The 25,015-nt window shown below is 43.7% G+C and overlaps 2 protein-coding genes and 1 non-coding gene across 5 annotated transcripts in view; all 3 read right to left on the reverse strand.

Moving 5' to 3' along the window:
• TCAIM (T cell activation inhibitor, mitochondrial) overlaps positions 1 to 17,303 on the reverse strand; it is a 44,107-nt gene extending 26,804 nt beyond the window's left edge. For 2 of the 3 annotated variants that reach the window (XM_029070864.2, XM_029070866.2), the window contains exons 1-3: positions 17,243 to 17,303; positions 5,746 to 5,818; positions 372 to 507 (exon numbers count right to left, since the gene is read on the reverse strand). In XM_029070864.2, coding sequence (XP_028926697.1) covers positions 372 to 507; positions 5,746 to 5,774 — 165 coding nt within the window. In that variant the 5' untranslated portion in view covers positions 5,775 to 5,818; positions 17,243 to 17,303. Of the gene's footprint in view, positions 1 to 371; positions 508 to 5,745; positions 5,819 to 9,446; positions 9,466 to 17,242 lie in introns of those variants that run through there. The other variant, XM_029070865.2, reaches the window with a different exon arrangement.
• LOC114814008 lies at positions 9,520 to 9,656 on the reverse strand. Its single transcript, XR_003761751.1, has one exon. It is a non-coding gene; the product is annotated as a small nucleolar RNA SNORA7 (small nucleolar RNA).
• Positions 17,304 to 24,707: 7,404 nt separating the features above from the next.
• Positions 24,708 to 25,015, reverse strand: part of TOPAZ1 (testis and ovary specific PAZ domain containing 1) — a 61,246-nt gene continuing 60,938 nt past the window's right edge. The window contains exon 21 of the mRNA XM_029071404.1: positions 24,708 to 25,009. Coding sequence (XP_028927237.1) covers positions 24,796 to 25,009 — 214 coding nt within the window. The 3' untranslated portion in view covers positions 24,708 to 24,795. The remainder of the gene's footprint in view (positions 25,010 to 25,015) is intronic.

Raw genomic sequence — 25,015 nt, forward strand, 5'->3', positions numbered from 1 at the left:
GAATTTCCATTTGAGGCATTGCATATAGCATTGTATTAATATTTTCAAGAGAGGTTTTTTCATAAACTTCACATTTGTTAAGCTGGGATAGAGAAAGTGTGCAATATTGTGCAAGGGAGGTTATTGTACACTAGGGGCTAGAGTTTCACACTAGTTCTTTTTCTCTGAATACATGTAGAAAGTGTGGCTACTAATAAAGCCAAAACATTAACTCCGCCTTATTAAACTAATTTAAAACATTAGTCCAGAGGAATATTTATCAGAACAGAAAAACTCATTTAAATTTAACAAAGCTCTGTGTTATTTGGCCCTGCCATTTTAAATTAAACATTAAAAGAAAAGTCGAACAAGGTACCAAAATAAATGTTTACCCTCTCTCTGGGATGCTGGCCAAAGAAATCTGGATGCACTGCAAAATAGAACGGTCTCAGAGCATTGACCGCTTCAGCTCCAGATAAAGCTCTTGAACGAATGAACCACTGTGGCAATATCTTCTCTAGACAAAACCTTACCAAAAAAAAAAGTTAGACTTCGTAATTTCTCAAGACATCCAAAATAATTGTAAACTGCATGATGTGTGACTGACAATAAATACACCATGTATTTACATATGCCAGTTACTCTTAATTGGTTTTATGAAAATAGTGGGAAAGCCTCTTGGAGGAGAAGTTAAGTGCTTAGTACAGTGCTCTGCACACAGTAAGCGCTCAATAAATAAGATTGAATGAATGATTTTAGGAGAGCTTTGAGGGTGGGGAGAGTGATGGACTATCAGATATGAAAGGGGAGGGACTTTCAGACCAGAGGAGGGCATGGGAAAGGGGTTGGTGACACGATAGACAAGACAAGATAGATAGACAAGATATCTATCTTGATATCTTGAGGTACAGCAAGTAATATATTTTAACATCTGTCTCCCCCTATAATCCGTGAGCTCCTTTTTTATATAGTATTTGTTAAGTGCTTACTATGTATCAAACACTGTTTTAAATGGACAGGGATTGTCTCTATCTGTTGCTGAATTGTACATTCCAAGCGCTTAGTATAGTGCTCTGCACATAGTAAACGCTCAATAAATACTATTGAATGAATGAAGTTCTGGGGAAGGTACAAGTTCATTAGGTCAGACACAGTCGCCATTCCGTGTGGAGCTCACAGTCAAAATAGGAGGAGGAAAAAGTATTTAATCCCCATTTTACAGTTGAGGAAACTGAGGTACAGAGAAATTAAATGATTTGCCCAAGGTCACATAGAAAGCCACTGGTAGAGCCTGGATTAGAACACAGGTCCTCTGACTCCCAGGCCCGTGCTCTTTCCACTAGACCATGCTGCTTCTCCCTGTGGGTAGGGATAGTGCCTACCACAACTTTTATACTGAACTCTCCCAAGCACTTAATATAGTGCTTGGCACACAGTAAGCACTCAATAGATATCATTAATTGATTGATTAAATGGCTTAGGTGGTGCGAAAGGGCAGAAGTGGTAAATGGAAATTATTCAAGGAAGGCCTCTTGAGGGAGATAGGGTCTCAGAGTAGCTTTGAAAATGTGAAGAACTGTGGTCTGTTGGATTTGAATGGGGAGGAATTTCCAGGGGGAAGGGAGAGCGAGAGCACGAGATCAGGAGTGGGGAAGATGAGAATGAGGTACAATAAGTAGGTTGGATTGAGAGAAATAAAGATTATAAACTTGGGAGTAGAATGGGAGAAAAGAGTGGATAAGTAGGAGGGAAAGAGCTGACTGAATACCTTTAAACCAACTGTCATTCATTCAATAGTATTTTTGAGCATTTACTATGTGCAGAGCACTGTACTAAGCTCTTGGAATGTACAATTCGGCAACAGAGACAATCCCTGCTCAATGACGGGCTCACAGTCTAAACTGTCGAGAGTTTGTACTTGATGTAGAGAGGAATGAGCAACCACTGGAGAGTTTTGAGGAGTGGAGAGGTGTGCACAGTATGACACGTTAATCAATCGATCAATGGTATTTATTGAGCATTTACAGTGTGCAGAGCATTGTACTAAACCCTTGGGAGCCTTGGGAGAGTACAATACAACAGAGTTGGTAGACAGGTTCCCAGTGGCATAGTGGATGGAGCATGGATCTGGGAATCAGAAGGTCCTGGGTTCTACTCCCTTTTCCTTCTCTGCAGTCTCGCATTTTCTTCTACCTTCAGGGCATCCATCCAGCACCTCAAAATTAACATGTTCCAAACAGAACTCCTCATCTTCCCATCCAAATCTTGTCTTTCCACCAACTGTCCCATCACTGAAGACAACAGCACCTTCGTGCCTCATAAGACCTTGGCATTATCTTCCACTCATCTCTCTCATTCAAGCAGCACACTCAATCTGTCTCCAAATCCAGCTATATCTTCAATTTCATAAATTTCTAGAACATCTTTACCTGAAAGTCCCACCAAACATGTACAAAAGAGAACTCCTCATCTTCCCACCCGAACCCTATGCTCTCCGCATATTTTCCTTTACCGTAGACCACACCACTATCCTCCCTGTTTCAAAAGCCCATAACCATGGCGTTATCCTTGATTCATCTCTCTCATTCAATCTGTCACCAAACCTTCAAAACATCGCTAAAATCCACCCTTTCCTCTCCATCCAAAATGGTACTACATTGGTCCAACCATTGGAAAGTACAGTTTGGCAACAAATAGAGACAACTTGGATGTGCTATATATAACTTGCATATATGTACATATTCATTATTCTATTAATTTTATTAATGATGTGCATATACCCATAATTCTATTTATTTATATTGATGCTTTTGATGCCTGTCTACCTGTTTTGTTTTGTTGTCTGTCTCTCCTCTTCTAGACTGTGAGCCCATTGTTGGGTAGGGATTGTCTCTATTTGTTGCTGAATTGTACTTTCCAAGTGCTAAGTACAGTGATCTGCACACAGTAAGCGCTCAATAAATACGATTGAATGAATGTGCACCCTTTAAATGCTTGGTATTCACCCCATCCTCAGCCCCACAGCACTTAACCATAACCATACATAACCATAATTTATTTAAGGTCTGTCTCCCCCACTAGATTGTAATCTCTTTGAGGGCAGGAGTTTATCTACTGACTCTTAGTATGGTGTTTGACACACAGTAAGCATCCAATAAATACTATTGATTGGGAGGGGAGAGATTGGAGGCAGGGAGATCAGGGACAGTAGTCAAGCTGGGTTAAGATAAGTGTATGGATCAGCGTGGAGACCGTTTACATCGAGAAGAAGGGACAAGGAGGAACGGATTTAAGAAATGCTGTGGAGGAAGAACTGACAAGATACTCACTGTTACCAGGATCTCGCCTGTCTTGCCACCGATCTCCCACTTCCCACCTCTGACCTGGAACCCACTTCCCCTTCATATCCTCCAGACCATCACTTTCTTCACCTTCAAAGTCTTATTCAAATCACATCTCCTCCAAAAGGTCTTCCCTGACTAAACCCTCATTTTCTCTATTCCCTTTCCCTTGCACTTGGATTTGTAACCTTTATTCACCCCATCTTTAGCCCCAAAGCACTTCTGTATGTATCCATAATATCAGTGCATAGAACAGTGCTTGGCACATAGTAAATGCTTAACAAATACCATCATTATTATTATATTTATTTAAATTAATGTCTGACCCCAACCCATGAGCAGGAAACATGTCTACCAAACTCTGTTATACTGTACTCTCCCAAGTGCTTAGAACAGTGCTTTTCACAGAGAAAACACCAAATAAATACACTGATTCATTCATTGTTATACTGAGTGCTAACTATGAGCAAAGCACTGAACTAAGTGCTTAGAAGAGAACAATGCAACAGAGTTGGCATTCCCTGCCCACAGTGAGCTTACAAGTCTAGAGGGGAACACAGACAATTACATAAATAATTTGATTGATTGTGGAGGGTGAAAGATAATAACAATGATGATGATGGTATCTGTTAAGCACTTACTCTGTGAAAGGCACTGTTCTAAGTGCTGGTGTAAATACAAGATAATCAGGTTGGACACAGTCCCTGTCCCACATAGGATTTAAGAAACAGCATGGTTTAGTGGAAAGAGCACGGGCTTGGGAGTCAGAGGACATGGCTTCTAATCCCGGTTCCACCACTTTCATTCATTCAATTGCATTTATTGAATGCTTATTATGTGCAGAGCACTGTACTAAGCACTTGGAAAGTACAATTCGGCAATAGATACACTCCCTACACAACCACAGGCTCACAGTCTAGAAGGGGGAGACAGACAACAAAACAAGTTGTCTGCTGTGTGACCTTGGGCAAGCCACTTAACTTCTCTGTGCCTCAGTTACCTCATTTGTAAAATGGGGATAAAGATGGTGAGCCCCACATAATAATAATGATGGCATTTGTTAAGTGCTTACTATGTGCCAAGCATTGTTCTAAGTACTGGGGGGGGTGTGGAATACAAGTAATCAGGTTGTCCCACGTGGGGCTCACATTCTTAATCCCCATTTTTCAGAAGAGATAACTGAGGCACAGAGAAATTAAGTGACTTGCCCAAAGTCAAACAGCTGACAGGGACAACCTGATTACCTTGTATCTACCCCAGTGCTTCAAAGAGTGCCTGGCACATACTAAGTGCTTAACAAATACCATTATTATCATTATAATTATTATTATTATAGGGCTCACAGTCTTAATCTCCATTTTACAGATGAGGGAACTGAGGCACAGAGAGGTTAAGTGACCTGTCCAAGGTCACCCAGCAGACCCGTGGCTAATCCGGGATTAGAACCCATGTCCTCTAACTCTCAAGCCTTTTCTCTTGTGGAATCAAGGATAATGTCCAACCGGTGGGTTTGAGAGATGGAGAGGATGGTCAGTCTGTCTACTGTGATGGGAAAGTGAGTGGGGAAATGAGTTAGGTTTTACAAATTTGAGCTTGAGCTTTCATAGGAACAACAGTGTAGAGATGTCTTCGAGGCAGAAGGAGAGAGGGCAGAGTTATCACGGTGTATGAGAGAGTAAATTGCAAGAGGAAGTAATTAAGGCCATAGGAGCCGATGAGCGCCAATCACCCTCCCCTAAGCATTGACGATGAACTTGGCTGTGTCCCCCTTAAGCACTTTGATACTCACCCCAGCCCCAAAATGCTTATGTAAAGATTCTAATACCCCACTGTTTCCCCCAACCCTAATCTATTTTAATGTCTATTTCCCCTGTAAACTCTAAACTCCTTGTACGCATGGATTGCGTCCACCAACTCTGTTTTAATGTACATTCCCAAGTACCTAATTCAGTGCTCCCGCACACAGTAAGTGCCCAATAAATACCATCAATGGATTGACTGATGGACTCGAAACCGGAGCGTTGAGGAACAGCCGTAATTAGGGAGTAGAAGGCAGAGGAAGAGTTTGTGAAAGAGACTGAAATGGATTATCCTAAGAGGTAGGAAGAGAACCAAGAAAAGACTGTAACAGAAAATCTAAGGTCAAGAGTCTGGATTTTTGCTCAAGGAGAAAAGATTAATAGTGGTTGAAGCTGTTCTTCAGTCAATGTGAATTAAAAAAAAAAAGAACAAACAAGTTCATAACTACTCAAAGAAGAGCAATGTTCCTGCAATGAAAGCGAGTCACAGCAATTTTGCTTTTCCTCTATTTTTGAATATTTTTCTCAAAAATAAGTAATAATTTCAGAAGTAAAAAAATAAAACTATCCAAATAATGGATGACAATTTTCTTTTAGTATGAAAATAATTTGAAGACCAATCTTACCTTCTTACAGGCCTCAAGTAGCAAAACATTTCAGGATGTATATGCAAGCCAACTTCAAAGCATCCATTAATCACTTAAAGTAAACAGAAATGGAAAAAAGATTTAATAATGATATTGGGTGTTCTTTTCCAACCCTTCAGAAATTTTATAGAACATCTTTTTGTAGAGTAGGATACATTACTTATTATATTGTTGTCCATCTTTCCCTCTAGACTGTAAGCTTGTTAGGGGCAGGGAAGGTGTCTGTTAATTACATGCTCTGCACAGAGTAAGCACTCAATATCATTAATTGATTGATTGATCTTAGAATTTAACAACCACATTTTAGGCAACAATGATGGATCAAAAGCAAAAAAACCCCAAAAAACCCAAAACAAGAAAAACATTCCCTCACTGACTGACAAGCTGTGCCTTGTCAATTTTGCCTATGGAATCAAGAATTTTTAACTATACATGAAGAAAAAACTTACATGGATGGGCACTCTATTAAAAAAACAACAACAATGTGTAGTCTCCTAAAGGAGATATTTGCCATTAGTTGTACTGACCCAGATTTCAATTTAAAAGTTTCGACTATTTTACCATATAAAATCAGTCACTATTATTTCACTGACAAATGAATTAAAATCAACTGTTGGCCTAGGTTCTTACTGCAAGGTACTTCAGTTCAGACTAATAATGAAGGATGGTTAGGTTGCAAAGTGCTGAAGATTCTGCAAAATAAATTACCGTTTTTACACTTCCGTAAGTATTTTACAATTAGATGAAGAGTGTAATCATCAAAATCCCTGTTAAGTAGTCCTAAACTGTCAGTTTAATCTGACTTCTCAGCAAATTGCAATAAATCATTATTTTATCATTAAATTACAACTAGAAGTTGGGTTAAAATTAAAATCCAATAGTAATTTTATAGGCCAAGATCAGTACTGCAGGTAAATAGATCAGTCTTCAAATTTGATAAGAACACAACCTGATGCCTTGGATTATAAATTATTATCACCTTGAAACACCACAATTATTTTTAAGTTTTTCATTGTAAATTATATGAGTACTGCTAGTGATATTGGTTTTTTGTTTAAATTTGGGACATTTAAATATCCTAATTCTTGATGTATGCTATTAAAATGACAACCTTGAATTTGTAAAATCAAACTACAATTTTCTACTGTAAACTGTACAGTGCTGTATTCGAGAAGTGTTTTTTGTGTCATTTTACAAATGCAAAGTTCATCATCATCATCATCAGTGATATTAATTGAGTGCTTATTGTGTACAGAGAACGGAACTAAGTGCTTGGGACATTGGCAGATGAAGCATTTTGTAACTCAACGAGATCAGTAGATGGGATGGTCTGAGGAAGACACAGTGGTTGTGCCCTTCCTGGAGATTCTTGGCTATGTATGTCCTTGAGGGGGCTTGGAGGAATGGACAATCTCCATCCATGAAATCTATGACTGGGATCAATCCATATTGCGCTTTTGGTGATGGGATTCTGCCCTCCCTGAACTCCAGTCGAAGGGGGCAGGGAAGTCAGGGATTCAGGAAAGTCTGGGATTCAGGAAAGTCTCCTTTGTCCTAAGAAGCAGGGAAGAAAAAGCAATAATGATGGAGTTCTGTGTCTAAGATAGTATATGAGCCTTGGTCCTAAAACTTCAAAACTACAAACCTGCACTGGGGAACAACCTGGGCCTGGGAGTCAGAAGACCTGGATTCTAATCCCGGCTCTGCCCTTTTCCTGCTGTGTGACCCTGGACAAGTCAGAACTTCATAGTGCCTCAATATCCTCACCTGTAAAATGGGGATTCATTTCAATCCTGTTCTCTTTCCTATCTAGATGGTGAACCCCAGTTAATAACAACAAATGATAATAATTATGGTATTTGTTAAGCGCTTACTATGTGCCAGGCACTGTATCAAACGCTGGGATAGATACAAGCAAATCGGGTTAGACACAGTCCATGTCCCACGTGGGCCTCATAGTCTCAATACCGATTTTACAGATGAGGGAACTGAGGACCAGAGAAAGAAAGTGACTTGTCCAACGCCACACAGTAGACAAGCAGCAGAGCTGGGATTAGAACCCATGACCTTCTCTATGCTCTATCCACTACGCCATGCTGCTTCTCAGTTGAGACAGAGACTGTGTAACCGATCTGCTGGTCTCGCATCGACCCCAGAGCTTAGTACAGCACTTGACACATATTAAGTGCTTAAGAAATACCACAATTATTATAGCACGAGTGGTTCAAGCAGTGCCACTTGAACTACCTTGTCCCTGCCAGTCAGGGAGCATACCGACCGAGTAAGCGGTAGGCAGACGAACTGAGTTCTAATCTCAGCTCTGCCACTTGTCTGCTGTGTGACTTTGGGAAAGTCACTTAACTTCTCTGTGCTTCAGTTTCCTCATCTGTAAAAGGGGGATTATTATTATTATTAATGAAAATAGTTGTAGTATTTGTTAAGCATTTACTATGTGCCAGGGACTCTTCTAAGCACCAACATGGATACAAGCGAATCAGGTTGAACACTTCCTGCCGTAAATAGGGCTCATAATCTTAATCTCCACTTTACAGATGAGGTAACTGGAGCACAGAGAAGTGAAGTTCGTTCATTCAATAGTATTGATTGAGAGCTTACTATGTGCAGAGCACTGTACTAAGCGCTTGGAATGTACAATTCGGCAACAGATAGAGACAATCCCTGCCCACTGATGGGTTTACAGCCTAATCGGGGGAGAAAGATGAGCAAAAACAAGACAACAATCACAATAAATAGAATCAAGGGAATGTACACCCTCATTAATAAAATAAATAGGATAATAAAAATATATCCACTTGTCCATGGTCACACAGAGCAGACAAGTGGAAAAGTCGAGATTAGAACCAGGTCCTTCTGACTCCCAAGCCCATGCTCTATCCACTAGGCCACACTGCAACCCAAGTGAGCCCCTTGAATCTAAGATTGCATCTTTTCCAGGAGGCCTTCCCTAATTAAGCCCTTTTTCCCCCAGCTCCGACTCCCTTGCGAGTTGTCTGTGCACTTGGATCTGAGACCTCTGGGCACTTGATATTTCCCCCACACTCAACCCCACAGCATTTATGTAAATAGCTTTAAATTATATATTACAAATTATTCATTTATATTCATGCCTGTCTCCCCTTCAAGACTGGAAGCTCGTTGTGGACAGGGAACATTTCTGCCAACTCTGTTGTGTTGTACTCTCTCAAGTGCTTAGAACAGTGCTCTGCACATAGTAAGTGCTCAATATATACCATTGATTGATCTACCCCAGTGTTTAGTACAAAATGGCACAAAATAAGTGCTTAACAAATACCCTAAAAAAGAACCTGGATCCACTTACAGCTAAAACGATTGCAGCGGCACTGACGTTATGCTGTAGCACCACAATAATAATAATGTTATCTGTTAAGCACTTATTATGTCCCAAGGACTGTATGAAGCGCTGGGGTAGATAGGAGCTACTCAGGTTGGACACAATCCCTGTCCCACATGGGGTTCACAATCTAAGTAGAGGGAGTAGGATTTAATCCCTGATTTTGTCTTGTTTCATGCCGTCAAGTCATTCCAACCCATAGCGACACCATGGACACATCTCTTCCAGAATGTCCCGCTTTCCATCTGCAGTCGTTCTAGTCGGGTAACCATAGAGTTCTCTTGGTAAAAATACAGAAGTGGTTTACCATTGCCTCCTTCCGTGCAGCAAATTTAAGTCTCCGCCCTCGACTCTCTCCCGTGCCGCTGTTGCTGTTGTTGACTTGTAGCAGATTGCCTTCCATTCGCTAGCCACTGGCCAACCTAGGAATGGAATGGACAGGTTTCTGCTTGACCCTCCCTCCTGTAGCCGAGACTGGTAGAGGACTGGAAACTCTCCAGGTGCGATCTGAGAGGGGAATCATTTTACAGATGAGGAAACTGAGGCACAGACACATTAGGTGGGTTGCCCAAGAATCAGCATGGCCTAGTGAGAAGAGCCCAGGTCTGGGAGTCAGAGGATCTGGGTTTTAATCCCGTCTATGTCACGTGTCTGCTATGTGACCTTGGACAAGTCACTTAACTTCTCCATGCCTCAGCTACTTCATCTGTAAAATGGGAATTAAGACTGAGCCCTGTTTGTGACAGGGCCTGTGTCTAACCCGATTATCTTTTATTTACCCCAGGGCTTAGTTCAGTGCCTGGCACATAGTAAGCACTTAAGAAATACTACATTTAAGAAATACTATTTTAAAAAAACCCCAAAACCTTCACCACTGAAGGTTTAGGTCCAACAGGTAGAACCAGAACTACATTCTAAATCCTTGGCTTCCCCAAACATGGCTCTTTCCACTTGACCAACAGCAAGAAAAGAAAAGTAGAGCCAAGGGCAGGGAGCATTTTATCAGGCAGAAGAATAGACTTGGAGGGCAAGGAGAGAAAAGAGAGAGTCTCTTTCCTCTTTTGTCCCTTCTCTTCCCTCACATATAGGGAGTCAGAAAGACCTAGGTTCTAATCCCGGCTCCACCTCTTGTCTGCTGTGTCACCTTGGGCAAGTCACTTTACTTCTCTGTGCCTCAGTTACCTCATCTGTAAAATGGAGATTGATTGTGAGTCCCATGTGGGACAGGAACTGTGTCCAACCTGGTTACCTTGTATCTACCCCAATGCTTAGCAGACTGCCTGGTCCATAGTAAACGCTTAACAAATACCATAAAAACATAGCCTTTTTATAACTTGCCTTGGGCAGGTCTGGGCAATAAATAAGGACTGGTGTTGGCTGTCAGCCCAGATAATAGAAACACTTTTCTGTTTCTGAAATCTTTCCTAGAGCTAAATCCTTCGGAGCTCAGATCTACTATACGGTGCATGAGGATGCCGATCATTTGTCAGGCAAGAGGAGCTCCTCTACGGTTTATTCATGAATGTTAAGAGTTTTGCCTTGGCTAAGTCCTCAGTGACTACTTGATTATGATTGTATTTAATATATTTTCACAATCATGACCACCAAGCTCTCATGTGAACAATTAGCTTGTTATGGGAAGGGAACGTGTTGGCTAATTTTGTTGTACCCTTCCAAGCACTTAGTACAGTGCTCTGCACATAGGAAGCAGTCAATAAATATCATTGATTGACTGATTGAAAAGTCCAAATACTAGAATTGCCTAATAATAATTTAAAATGAGCAACTGACTGTAGGGAACAAAATTTATCTACACCGTCTCATGTTGCATACTTGTTTTGCACAAAGGCAGATGCCCTGTCTTGGAACACAGGAGATTATTAGATCTCACTAAACTCATCACTCAAAATTTTCAATCGATCCATAGTGTTTATTGAGTACCTACTCTGTGCAGGACTCTCAAGTCCTTTGGAGAGTACTATAGAATTAGTAGACATGATTCCTGACCTTTTCAACAGAAGAGCTTACTTACAATCTAGTCTAAAATTTCAAGGCACAAAGTTCATCTTTGCCCTTATTGCATTAAAAACTTTTGATCAAAATTAGATCATCCTGCAGTTAGATGAACAAAACCATGAAAATAGTTAGGGACACAATAAAAGAGTGAAGCACAATTAAAAGTTCACAGAAACCAAATGTTTTTAAAGAATAAAGAAGTTACAAAAATCAAGTTCCAACTTAATCAGAGGAATTGGCTTGAATTCCTGTTTCCAGCTGACTTCAAACTTTGCTACAATTTTCTAGAGAATTCTTCCTGCAACAAATCGCTCCGTGTCCATTCTGCTGAGATTCACTTATAAAGGGAAATTCTCTGAGAGGCTTGTAGGATTCAGTAATGCCAGTAATCACAGATGTTCAGAGTACTTGAAAAATCTGAAATAGAAGACTGGAATATTGCAATTTATGACTGAAGAGCTATCACCTCTGGACAAAGACATGGACTGCAGTCTAAAGAAAATGAATTCTATAGCAGAGGCCTGTAGTCCAGGCCTACACGTACCACATACAAATCCTGTAGTGTACGACGACCAGAAGTAAAAAATTGTGGCACCAACACTATTTAGTAAAAGGTCAGTTTTTACTAAAGTTTGTGACTTTATTATGATTAACTTTCTCTGAGTAGAGGTGGTGCTGATACTGTTTAATCACATCACGCCGGGTGAGCTCAGAGTGCCTTTCTGTAACCTCCAACAGTCTCGTTTTCTTTATTTTTTTAATGGCATTTGTTAAGCATTTACTATGTGCCAGGCACTGTACTAACTTCTGGGGGAGGTGCAAGCTAATCAGGTTAGGCACAGTTCTTGTCCCACATGGGGCTCACGTCTTAATCCTCATTTTACAGTTGAGGTAACTGAGGCACAGAGAAGTTAAGTGACCTGCCCAAGGTCACACAGCAGACAAGTGGCGGAGTCTGAATTAGAACCCAGGTCCTTCTGACTCCCAGGACATCAGTGTCTATAATTACTTTTCCAACCAGTTTTTAATAGTAAATTCTCATGAGCTGACTTGGTCTCAATAATAATACCAAGAGTATTTGTGGGATTTGTTAAGTGCTTAATATGTACCAAATACTACATTAAATGCTGGTGTAGATACAAGAGGCAGATTGAACACAATCCTTGTGACACATGAGGCCCATAGTCCAAGTAGGAGGGAAAAGGGGTATTTTACCCCCATTTTAGAGACAAGGAAACAGAAACACAAAGAAGCTATGTCCAAAGACACACAGCAGGAAAGTGGCAGAGCTGAGATTAGAACACAGGTCCTCTTATTTCCAGCCCCGTGGTCTTTCCACTAAGACATGCTACTTCTATGTTCAGTGGAATGTTTTTCCTACTTCTGATTTTACTGATTTTTGAAAATAAGTCAGTCAGAGGAAACTGGATTTAAGTTCAGTGAAAAACAGTATGACCTAGTGGATGGACCACAGGCCTGGGAGTCAGAAGGTCCTGGGTTCTAATTCCAGCTCTGCCACTTGTCTGCTGTGTGACCTTGGGTATGTCACTTAACCTCTCTGTGCCTCAGGTTATCTCATCTGTAAAATGGGTAATAAGACTATGAGCCCCTTATGGGACGTGGGCTGTGTCCAACCTGATCAGCTTCTACCTATTCCAGTGCTTAGTACAGCTCCTTGCACATAGTAAGCACTTAAATACTTTCAAAAACAAAACAAAAAAATAATTTTTTGTGGCTATTAAGTCTTTGTCCTAAGCAGTTTCCTGCATTCAGCTTGTAGACAACATGAGGCTCAAAGCTCTCTGGTAATTCTTATGAAAACTCACCAGCAATGCCCACCCTGTGAATAAAGATCTGTGCATTCATAATTAAGGCTTCCTTTGCTTTGTCTCATATCTCCTTCTAAATTAACACCTGCCTCATTCTAGCTGCTCCTCTTGCCATCAATTCTCCAAATTTGGAAGGAAAGCCTCTTTGAGGGGTGAAAAATTACCAAGTTTTATCATATTTTGCACCTTTAGCATGGCTCCCTAATGTAGAAACACAAACTCCCTCTCTCTTAACATCCAACAGTCCACCACTCTCCCCTACTAAAATAAAATTCCTCCAAGATGATGTTCTACCCCCACATTTGTCTTCTCCTCTGTATCACCTATGCACTTGTATCTGTACTCCTTACTCACTTTGACACTCACCCCACTGGCAGCCTACAGTACTTAAGTACAATATCTTCATCCTCTGCCACTTCCCCTATCTGTAATTGAGTTTAATGTCAGTCTCCTCCACTACACTGTAAACCCTTTGAGGTCAGAGGTGTTTTTTTACCAACTCAAGGCTATAAGCTCACTGTGGGCAGGGAACAAGTCTACCAACTCTGTTATATTATACTCTTCTAAGGGCTTTCATTCATTCATTCAATATTTATTGAGCGCTTACTGTATGCAGAGCCCTGAACTAAGAGCTTGGGAGAGTACAATATAACAATTTCAATATTTATTGAGCGCTTACTGTATGCAGAGCCCTGAACTAAGAGCTTGGGAGAGTACAATATAACAGTATGCAGACATATTCCCAGCCCACAAAGAGCTAGAGGGGGAGGCAGACATTAATATAAATTACAGTTATGTACATAAGTGCTGAGAGTTGGGACGGGGGATGAATAAAAGGAGCAGGTCTGTGCAGTGCAGAAGAAGGGAGTGGGAGAAGAGGAAAGGAGGGCTTAGTTAGGGAAGGCCTCTTAGAGGAGATGTACCTTCATTCTTTCATTCACTTATTCAATCGTATTTATTGAGCGCTTGCATTGAAGGGGGAGCTTAGTACAGTGCTTTGCACCGAGTACTCAATAAATACAATTGACTGATCTCTAGCATACTGTACTCTCCTAAGCACTTAAAACGGTGCTTTGCACAAGGTAATTGCTCAAAATATATCACTGATTAATAGCACCTCAAACATCAGAGGCAGCAGGACTTAAATTGAGTGAAGAACAGTGTGACCTATGGATGGAGCACAGGCCTGGGAGTCAGAAGGTCCTGGGTTTTAATTCCAGCTCTGCCACTTGTCTGCAGTGTGACCGTGGGTACATAAATAAATGTTGGTATTTGTTAAGCGCTTACTATGTGCAGAGCACTGTTCTAAGCGCTGGGGTAAACACAGGGGAATCAGGTTGTCCCACGTGGGGCTCACAGTCTTAATCCCCATTTTACAGATGAGGGAACTGAGGCACAGAGAAGTTAAGTGACTTGCCCACAGTCACACAGCTGACAAGTGGCAGAGCTGGGATTCGAACTCATGAGCCCTGACTCCAAAGCCCGTGCTCTTTCCACTGCGCCACGCTGCTTCTCCTACATCACTTAACTTCTCTGTGCCACAGTTACCTCATCTGTAAAATGGGGATTCAGATTGTGGGCCCCACGTGGGATGTGTCAGACCTGAGAAGCAGCGTGGCTTAGGGTAAAGAGCTTCTCGGAGTCAGAAGGACATGGATTCTAATTCCAGCTCCTCCACTTGTCTGTTGTGTGACCTTAGGCAAGTCACTTCTCTGGGCCTGTCACCCCATCTAAAATGAGGATAATAATAATGTTGGTATTTGTTAAGTGCTTACTATGTGCAGAGCACTGTTCTAAGCGCTGGGGGAGATACAGGGTAATTAGGTTGTCCTACATGAGGCTCACAGTCTTAATCCCCATTTTACAGATGAGGTAACTGAGGCAAAGAGAAGTTAAGTGACTTGCCCACAGTCACACAGCTCACAAGTGGCAGAGCCAGGAGGAAAATTGTGAGCCCCACGTGGGACAACCTGATTATCTCTTATCTACCCCAATGCTCAGAACAGTGCGTGGTACATAGGAAGTGCTGGACAAATACCATCATTATTATTATTTTACCAGCTTCTATCAGTATTGGAGCAATAGAGTAATGCATGGCACACAGGAAGTGCTTAACTGATTCCACAATTATTATTTTAGCAGCTTGTATCAGCATTGCACTGATTGAGTAATAGCACCTCAAACATTCAAGCCGCAGAACTACATCCAAAGATAAGAAACAGAAAACCAGGGCACGAGAGGAGGAGGAGCAGCTTGCTTTATAGATGGGCAAACCTGTTACGGGCAGGCTAAGAAGGAGAGGACGATGGCATTTGTTAAGCACTTACTAAGTGCCGAGCACTGTTCTAAGTGCTGGGATTTAAAAAAAAAAATAGCATTTGTTAAGCGCTTACTATGTGCAAAGCACTGTTCTAAGCACTGGAAAGGATACAAGGTGATCAGGTTGTCCCACGTGGGGCTCACAGTCTTAATCCCCATTTTACAGATGAGGGAACTGAGGCACAGAGAACGTAAGTGACTTGCTCAAAGTCACACAGCTATCAAGCGGCTGGGCCGGAATTTGAACTCACGACCTCTGACTCCCAAGCCCGGGCTCTTTCCACTGAGTCAATAATAATAATAATAATAATGTTGGTATTTGTTATGTGCAGAGCACTGTTCTAAGCACTGAGAAAGATACAGGGCAATCAGGTTGTCCCACGAGTCAGATGTCATGGGTTTGAATCCCGGCCCTGCCACTTGTCAGCTGTGTGACTGTGGGCAAGTCACTTCACTTCTCTGCGCCTCAGTTACCTCATCTGTAAAATGGGGATTAACTGTGAGCCTCACGTGGGACAACCTGATTACCTTGTGTCTACCCCAGTGCTTAGAACAGAGCTCGGCACATAGTAAGCACTTAACAAATACCAACATTATTATTACTACGCAATATTATTAGACTTTGTGCAGGTCTCGTCCTCCGGCCTGGCCTTTTCGGGCCTCCCTCAAAGAAGCCATGGGCTTTGGGGGGTGACACCTCCATGGGGCACTGTGGCTCAGTGGAAAGAGCACGGGCCTGGGCGTCAGAAGATCACGGGTTTTAATCCTGCCTCTTGTCTGCTGTGTGACCTTGGGCAAGTCGCTTCACTTCTCTGGGCCTCAGTGACCTCATCTGGAAAACAGGGATGAAGACTGGGAGCCCCAGGGGGGGGAAACCACCTGATGACCCTGCATCTCCCCCAGTGCTTAGAACAGCGGTCTGCACAGAGAAAGTGCTTAACAAATAATAATAATAATGTTGGTATTTGTTAAGCACTTACGCAGTGCAGAGCACTGTTCTGAGCCCTGGGGTAGCCACAGGGTAATCAGGTTGTTCCACATGAGGCTCACAGTCTTAACCCCCATTTCACAGATGAGGTCACTGAGGCCCAGAGAAGTGAGGTGACTTGCCCACAGTCACCCAGCTGACAAGTGCGTGGCTCAGTGGAAAGAGCACGAGCTTTGGAGTCAGAGGTCATGGGTTCAAATCCCGGCTCGGCCATTTGTCAGCTGTGTGACTTTAGGCAAGTCACTTAACTTCTCGGTGCCTCAGTTACCTCATCTATAAAATGGGGATGAAGACTGTGAGCCCCACGTGGGACAACCTGATTCCCCTGTGTCTACCCCAGCGCTTAGAACAGTGCTTTGCACATAGTAAGCGCTTAACAAATACCAACATTATAAGTGGCAGAGCTGGGATTCGAACCCGTGACCTCGGACTTCCAAGCCCGGGCTCTTTCCACTGAGCCACAATGCAAATATAAATACCACCATTATAATTATTATTACAATTAATACTATGATTATCTTCCTATCTCAAAGTCACCGGGCCCTTGGGGGCGCTGAGGAAAAGGAAAAGGTCGAAGGCCGTGAGGGGGCGCGCGAAGGGGCGCGTGAAGGGGCGCGCGAAGGGGCGCGCGAAGGGGCGCGCGAAGGGGCGCGCGAAGGGGCGCGTGAAGGGGCGCGTGAAGGGGCGCGTGAAGGGGCGCGCGAAGGCCCCCCCGCCCCGCCAACGGCCGGCGGGGTCGCGCGGGGAGAGAGGGACCAGGAAGGGTGAAGGGGGAGGGGCGGGGCAGAGCGGCTTTACCGCGCGCTGATTGGTTGAGCCGCGCCAGGCCTCGCTCGGGGCGCGCGCCGCCGCCCAAAGACCTGTTAAAACGGCGTCGGGAGCCCCATGACCCCTAACGGCCTTGGCTCGCCCCCCCGCCCCCCGTCTTCGGTCCCCTCCCCACCCCCTTACCGGCCGGTCCTCGGAGCCTCGCTCGCTCCCGCCGCCGCCCGGGGTTGGCGGGGGAGGGGGGGGGTGATGTGAGGGGGGGGGGGACACGAGGCGCGCCGGCGGGAGGAGGCTGCGGAGCTGAGGGGAGGGAAGACGCAGTAGCCGGGCAACGAGAGGGAGGGGAGGCGCGCTCCCCGGGGCGCGCCCCCGAGTTAAAGGATCCGGTTGGTCGCCTCCACCAGCCCCAAACCGACCGCGGGGGCGCGCCCGGGGGCCGAGGCCCGACCGGAGGGAGCCTCTCCACCCACAGCCCTGGCAGCCCATCGTCAGGGCGGAGGGCAGAGAAGGCGGACGGCCAGGGCCACCCGCTCCCTCCCTTCAACCCAATCCCCACCGCCCCGCTGAGGGATGCTGTGGGAGCGGGCCTCGCCCCTGCAGGCCTCCGCCCCAACCGACGTCTCCCTTCTCCTCCCCGCTTCCCCTCTCAGGCCCGGGCACCTTTGGATCTAGGCCCGGGATGGGAGCCGGGCACCTGGAAAAAAATAAAATAACCGCCAAACCCAGCCTGGGCCTGCCCCTCCTTAGGGGATCCCGAATATCCCCCCCCAAGGCCAACAACAGAATCACCTTAGGGGCCAGTGAGACTCTGCACACCCACAAAATCCCCAGTACCTAAGAAAGTTGGGCGGGGGTCAAAAAGCAGGGCGACCTCCAGATTTTAGGGGGCTCCCAGCCGAACGGGGGTGTAGGCAGGTAAGATGGAGAGTTGGAGACGAAGGGAAATAAAACCGGGAAAGAGATGGAATGCGGGGATAAAGAAAAAGGATCGAAAATAAAGAGGCAAGTAAAGAGAAAACGAAGATACAGGAAGCAAAGAGGTACAGAGAAGTGTGCTTTTAGGCGTAGCTCAGGTCTCCGACAAGCCTTGAAAGTTTCCACCGAAGGCTGAGAAGATCCAAAATGAGGGCTTTCAGCTTAATAGCTCTTCGAAGTCTAGGAGACCCCTGACCTCTCTCAAAATTGACCCCATCCTAAAATCTTTGGCCTTGTGCTCAACTTGAAAAATTGACACCTCTGATCCCATACCTATGAGAAAATTTCCAAAAGTAGTAATTTTGCTCTCAAAGACCCATAGAGCAATGAATAAGGGCTCAAGCAACTAATAAATATCAAATCATCTTGGGAACATAAAAATATCACATTTGGACAACATAACCCTCTGACATTAAACCCAAATCTCATTTCTTGAAGTAGGTGTTCCTCAGTTTCTCAGTTATTCCTACTCTGTTAGGTTCTACGTACCTGTCTGTGGCTTTATGTTGGCCAAAAATCAGTAGTTCATGACACTACATTCAGGTGCATTCCTCTTCTTCATACCTTTAGGTGTGGTTGTAACTTCTGGAGTGAAGGATGAGCCTTCATATTTTCACAGGTTCTCTATGCTTCATGGGCTGTCATCCTTGGTGGAAAGTGTATTTAGCAGATCATCCACGTACTGTTGTCATTTCTACAGGATTTCCTCCTCCCTCCATAATGAGGATGGAGCCACTTGCAGTACTGTTTTAATTCAAACAAGATCATATAGAGCTTCCTAGGTGACTAATAAAGGCCCTCGGTTTGGTAGTGACCAGCAGAGGCCTAGATTTCTTCACATTCCACTACTGGTGGCACATGTGGTACATGTTCCTCAGCTTTATCTGCGTAAGACCTCATCAATTTTTGTAGGCCTCTCCGTCTGTCATGGTCTTGAGGAGCTTCGAGAAGCAGTTTTTGCTTTCTGCCAAGAGCTGTTTTAACTCGGGCAGTTTCTACAGAGCAAATTCTGGCAGTGTCACCTTGCCATCCCCACGATCTGGAGAGTTGCCTGTAAACTAGCATTCCTCGCTCCGAAAGACTTCTCGAAATACTGTTAATGAGTTCTTTACAAGTGTCTTCATTCTCCAGGAGTCTAAAAAAACAACTTTTAAGCTTTACAGTGAGCTGCACCACTGCCCACAACTCACCTGCAGCACTCCAGGCCCCAGCAGAAATATAATCATGAGGGACAAGAGTGCAATTGGCACTGCAAACTACTAGCATACCAAGTTCCTTCACTCAGGTTCTCTGTCCTGAAGTCTCAGGACAGAGGCTGATCCACCATTTCCAGTGGAACAACTATAAACAACTTCAGGTCTTTAAGTGAACTTTCCGTCATTGTGAAGAACAGTTTCATTTCCTGACTTCCACTCAGAGTTTTACTTAGGCAGGCAGATATGGAACTAAAAGTTTGAGGATGGAGCGCATGCTTGTTTCCCCACTCCTCAGGAAACTCCAGTGGTTGCCCACCCAACTCTGCACAAACTCCTCACCACTGGCTTAAAAGGAATGTAAACTTTAATAATAAAATGGAAACTTTTTGTTTCCCCAGTGGAAAAACTGAAAATTCAAAAAAGAGACTATGAATTTCTTTCTTTTAGAATAAAAAAAATACTTTTACAGTCAGGGATTTCAAATATTATTACAGTTGACTTTTACTCCCTCAACTTTATGTTAGGTACCTAAAAGCTTCTTCAGAATTGGGTTAAGGCTTCCCTGAGCCTCTAGGAGACCCCAGGCTACCTCAGGGGTTGAGAATTCTAGAAGTGAAAGGGGTTCAGCCATTCTGCTACCACAGCAAAGATGGCTAGATCATCTACAGTATCAAGTAGTTTCCCTGATCAATGCTAATACATTCGTATTTGGGGGCTCGTTGTGGGCAGGGAACAAGCCTACCAACTCTCTCAAGTGCTTAGTACAAGGTTCGGCACAGAGCAAGTGCTCAATAGATTCCATTGATTGACTGACTGAGAAACTTTTAGTCCATGATTCCGCACTCCTCAGGAACCTCCAGTTGTTGCCCATCTAATCACCAAGCACTCAATCACCTTGCCCCATTTTATCTTACTGCTTTCCTACTGCAACTCAACCCGTACCCTTCGCTCCTCTGATACTAACTTCCTCACTCTCAACCTTGCTTGTCACGCCGCCAATCCCTTGCCAATGTCCTGCCTCTAGCCTGGATCACCCTCCCTCTTCAAATCTGACAGATGATCACTCTTCCCATCTTCAAAGCCTTGTTGAAGGCAAATCTCTGCCAAGAAGCCTTCCCTGCCTAGGCCTTCATTTCCTCTTCTCCCACTCTCTTCTGCATTGCCCTTGGACCTTGCCCTTCATTCACCTATCCCATAGGCCCATAGCACTTAGGTACACACCCAAAATGTATTTGTTTACATTAATGCCGGTTTCCCCCTCTAGACTGTAAGCTAGTTATGAGGAGGGAACATTTCTACCAACTCTGTTACACTGTACTCTCCCGAGTGGTTAGTGCGGTGCTCTGCACACGGTAAAGGCTCAATAAATAGAGTTAATTGATAGCAAAAATGGGTTGCTAGGTTTTTTGGAAGGTATTTGGAAGAGTGAAGTAAACCATCTTATTTGAAGTGTCGCTTGGCCCAGAACTCTTCTACCCTCAAAATCCTCCACTGGCTTCTGCAACAAACAAAATTTCATCAGCTTCAAGGCTCTCTACCAACTCGCTCCATCCTATAATAACAATGGACTTTGTTATGCACTTATTTGTGCTGATCACTGTTCTAAATGCTGGGGCAGATACCAGATAATCAGGTTAGTAACAGTCTCTATCCCATGTAGGGTTCACAGTTTTAGGGGGAGGGATATGTAGGTATTTAATCCCCATTTAACCTTACATGTCTGTTTTCCCTCATTGTGCCCTACCTTGCTCTCCTGTCAATCAATCATATTTATTGAGAGCTTACTATGTGCCAAGCACTGAACTAAGGGCTTGAGAGAATACAATGTAATAGACACATTCCCTGCCCACAATGAGATTATGGTCTAAAGGGGGAGACATATTCATATAAATAAATCAATTGCAGTTATGTACCTAAGTGCTGGGGGGCTAGGAGGGGGATGAATAAAGGGAGAGTCAGGGCGATGCAGAAGGGCGTTGGCAGAAGGGGAAAGGAGGGCTTAGTCAGGGAAGGCCTTTGGAGAAGATGTGCCTCCAATAAGCTTTGAAGTTGGAGTAATTGTCTTTCAGATATGAAGAGGGAGGGTGTTCCAGGCCAGAGGCAGTACATGGGCGAGAGGTCGGCGGCGTGATAGATGAGATCGAGGTAGAGAAAGTTAGGATTAGAGAAGCAAAGTGTGCGGGCTGGGTTGTAGTAGGAGAGTAGCAAGGTGAGGTAGGATGGGGCAAAGTGACTGAGTGCTTTAAGGCCGATGGTAAGGAATTTTTGTTTGATGTGGAAGTGGATGGGCAACCACTGGAGGTCCTTGAGGAGTGGGGAAACATGGCCTGAACGTTTCTGTTGAAAACAGCATCAGAGTGAAGTATGGATTGGAGTGGGGAGAGACTGTAGGCAGGGAGGAAGTTGATATAGTAATTAAGGTGGGATAGATTAAGTGCTTGGACTAATGTGGTAACAGTTTTGATGGAAAGGGCAGATTTTAGTGACAGTGTAAAGGTTGAGACAACAGGATTTAGTGTTGGATTGAATATGTGAGTTGAGTGACAGAAGTCAAGGATAACACCAAGGTTACGGGCTTGTGAGACAGGAAGGATGGTGGTGCTATCTACAGTAATGGACAGGGTTTGGGTGGGAAGATAAGGAGTTCTGTTTTAGACATGTTAAGTTTGAGTTGATGGTGGTACATCCAAGTAGATATGTCTTGAAGTCAGGAGGAAATGTGACACTGTAGAGAAAGAGACGGAGAGAGAGACATCAGGGCTGGAGATGTAGATTTGGGTATCATTTGCATACAGGTGGTAGTTGAAGCCATGTGAGCTAATGAGTTCTCCAAGGGACTGGGTGTAGATGGAAAATAGAAGGAGACCAAGACCTGAGAATTGGAGCAGAGGAACTTGAGAAAGAGGGTGTAGTCAATTTGCTCAAGGAATTTGAAGAGGAATGGTGAGAGGGAGATGGGGTGACAATAGGGGGAGCCATGGGGTGGGTCGAGGGTTTTTTTTGAGGATGGGGAGACATGAGCATGTTTTAAAGCAGTAGGGAAGAAGACTTTGGAGAGAGAACAGTTGAAAGTGGCAGTTAGGGAGGGGAAAAAGGGAGCGGGAAAGTGTTTTGATAAGGGATGGGGTCAGATGTGCAGTTGGAGGGTAGGATTTTGAGAAAAGGCATGAGCGTATCTCTTGAGATACTTCTGGGAAGGAGGGGAGAGTTGAAGAAAGAGGAGCAGGAGGGAAGAGGGCCTGGGGAGGGGCAGGGGAGATTTTAGGGAGACCATGCCTGATAATTTCAATTTTCTCAATAAAGTAGGTGGCCAAGTTGCTAGGGCCAAGGGATGGGGGAATGCCGGACGATAGGGGACTTGAGGGAGTTAAAAGTCTGGAACAATAGATGAGGGGAATGGGCGTGGGTGTCAATAAGGACGGAGAAATAATTTTGCCGGTCAGAGGAGAGGGCAGAGCTGAAGCATGTAAGGATAAACTTCAAGTGGATGAGGTCAGCTTAATATCTAGATTTCGGCCAGCAGTGCTCTGCGGCTCGTGCACAAGAGTGGAGGCAGACTGTGGAGGTGTTCCAGGGCTGTGGGTTAGTGGTATGAGATCACCGAAAGGGTAGGGGAAGGAGTGAATTTTCAGTAGAGATGGTGGTGTTGAGAGGGTCAATTTGGTCAAGGGAACGCAGTTTGGGTATGGAGGCTAAATGGGGTATGACGACGTCTTTTAACTGTACCTCATTCTCAATTCCCCTGCCTCCATTCCCTCACTTAGCCTGGAACTCCCTCCCTCCACAAATCCAATATTCCCCGCTCTCCCCACATTCAAAGCCCTTCTAAAATTCCACCTCCTCCAGAAAAGCCTCCCCAATTCATCCCCCAAACTTGACTATCCATGTCTGCATCGAACAGAAACTTCCTCCCAAGGACTTTAAACAACCTACTTACTGTACCCCAATTTCTTCTATCTTGCTTTGAATCCTTAGCCCATGTCCTCCCTCTGGCCTGGAATTCCCTCCCCTTCCATATGATAGATATAACAGTCCACCTCTCTCCCCATTTTCAATGCTTAATTAAAATCACATCTTCTTGAAGAGACCTTCCTTGACTAAGATCTCATTTCCCCTACTTCCACTGTTTGCATCCAATATGGATTTGATACTCACCACAGCCCACGTGTTATGAACTCAGTCCTAATTTATTTTGTCTATCTCCCCCTCTAAATTGTAAGCTCTTTGTGAGCAAGGAACATATTTACCAACTCTGCTGCAGTGTACTCTCCCAAGTACTTTGCACAGTGCTCTGCACACAGTAGAAGTTCAATACACACCACTGATTGATAACCCCACAAGCCAAGTCTGGCACTTACTTATTCCCATCTTTTATAATATTGCATATATGTTTATTCAATTGTTCATTCAATTATTCATCTTGACTGCTCAATTTGTAAGTATTTTTCTCTCTCTCTCCCCTATCAGAGAGTAAACTTCTTAGAGACAGGGAGTATGTCACTTTCTTTAGAACTTCCAAAACACATATAGTGCATTGCATGATATGGGTGCTGAATATATACAGCTACTATTCTTGCCCCAGTCCTTTCAAAAATCATTTATTATCAACAGCTTCTTCTAGGAAAAGAAAATCTTTCAGATTCTGACCATTTCCCTCTCCACCTCCCCCCTCCATTACCTGGGATCTGATTTTATCCTCTGTGCCCTACTGGAGATATATATATTTTTTTAAAGTACTTGCATCCAACCCCCACTACATATTCCATTCTCTCATCCTGGCTCTGTGAGGGCTATTCCGTCCTGGGTCTGTGTTCACCTGATCATCTTCCCTTCAAATCCTCAAGAGGGCTGCATACATTAAATCAGTTTTCCAATTCAGCTGGACTTCCTTACGCCTTACCCAACATGCCAAAGGACTCACAATGGAAGGAGCCACAACTATCACTCCAAAACAAAATGGAGAAAATTTCAAATTAGGCCCCTTTCTGATAAGAATGAAAGATTCAGTTGGGATTTGCACCCTAGCTTGGAATAGCAGAGAATGGCCCAAGGCTGTGCAGTGGATTTTGTCTTCAAACTTTCTCTTGTCACAAAAACATTTTAAACAGGTTTACAAATATGTCATAAGAAAATTCAAATGAAATCAGTAACTGGACATATTTTAATTTCTGAACTAAAAGAATTCTGAGTATATCCCCCCCCGCCCGCCCCCCACCCAGTTTCTTACTTGCCCTACTCTGATTTATTTTATACAAAGGTTCTCAAGAAAATCAATGAAGGCACAGAAAGGAGAGACAAATTAAGACTACTGCAAGGAAATATTATCCTAGGGGAACTGAGTAAAAAGAAAACCAAGAAAGAACTATGAGCAACACAAAAGTTTTATACTTAGTACTTTTGTAGCAATTGCTTCAAGGCTGTGTTTGCGGCTTGCCAAAGCCCCGATTACTATAAATCAATAAGGAATGGCAGTTGGATACAGTAAGAACTGTCTTTATTGATTTTTTTTTGTTTCAACAATGATTACTTCAACTTTAGAAAAAACAACAACTTATAAACTAATAGCTACTGACAGAGCCAGACCTTTCCAGCCCATTGCATATTCTCTTTCAACCATTTTAGAGCAGAACAACGTTCTAAGCTATAGACCTGTTCCATAGTAACATTCACGGTCATATGTTTAACGAAAAGCTTTGGATCCGATATTCGTGCGGCTTGAATGAGTCTTTCTATTGCTGTCCGATAGTCATCATTACTCCGCATCTTACCTTCTTCACATCTGCAA

This window comes from Ornithorhynchus anatinus, chromosome 8 (genome assembly GCF_004115215.2).
Source record: "Ornithorhynchus anatinus isolate Pmale09 chromosome 8, mOrnAna1.pri.v4, whole genome shotgun sequence".
NCBI classification, from domain to species: Eukaryota; Metazoa; Chordata; class Mammalia; order Monotremata; family Ornithorhynchidae; genus Ornithorhynchus; species Ornithorhynchus anatinus.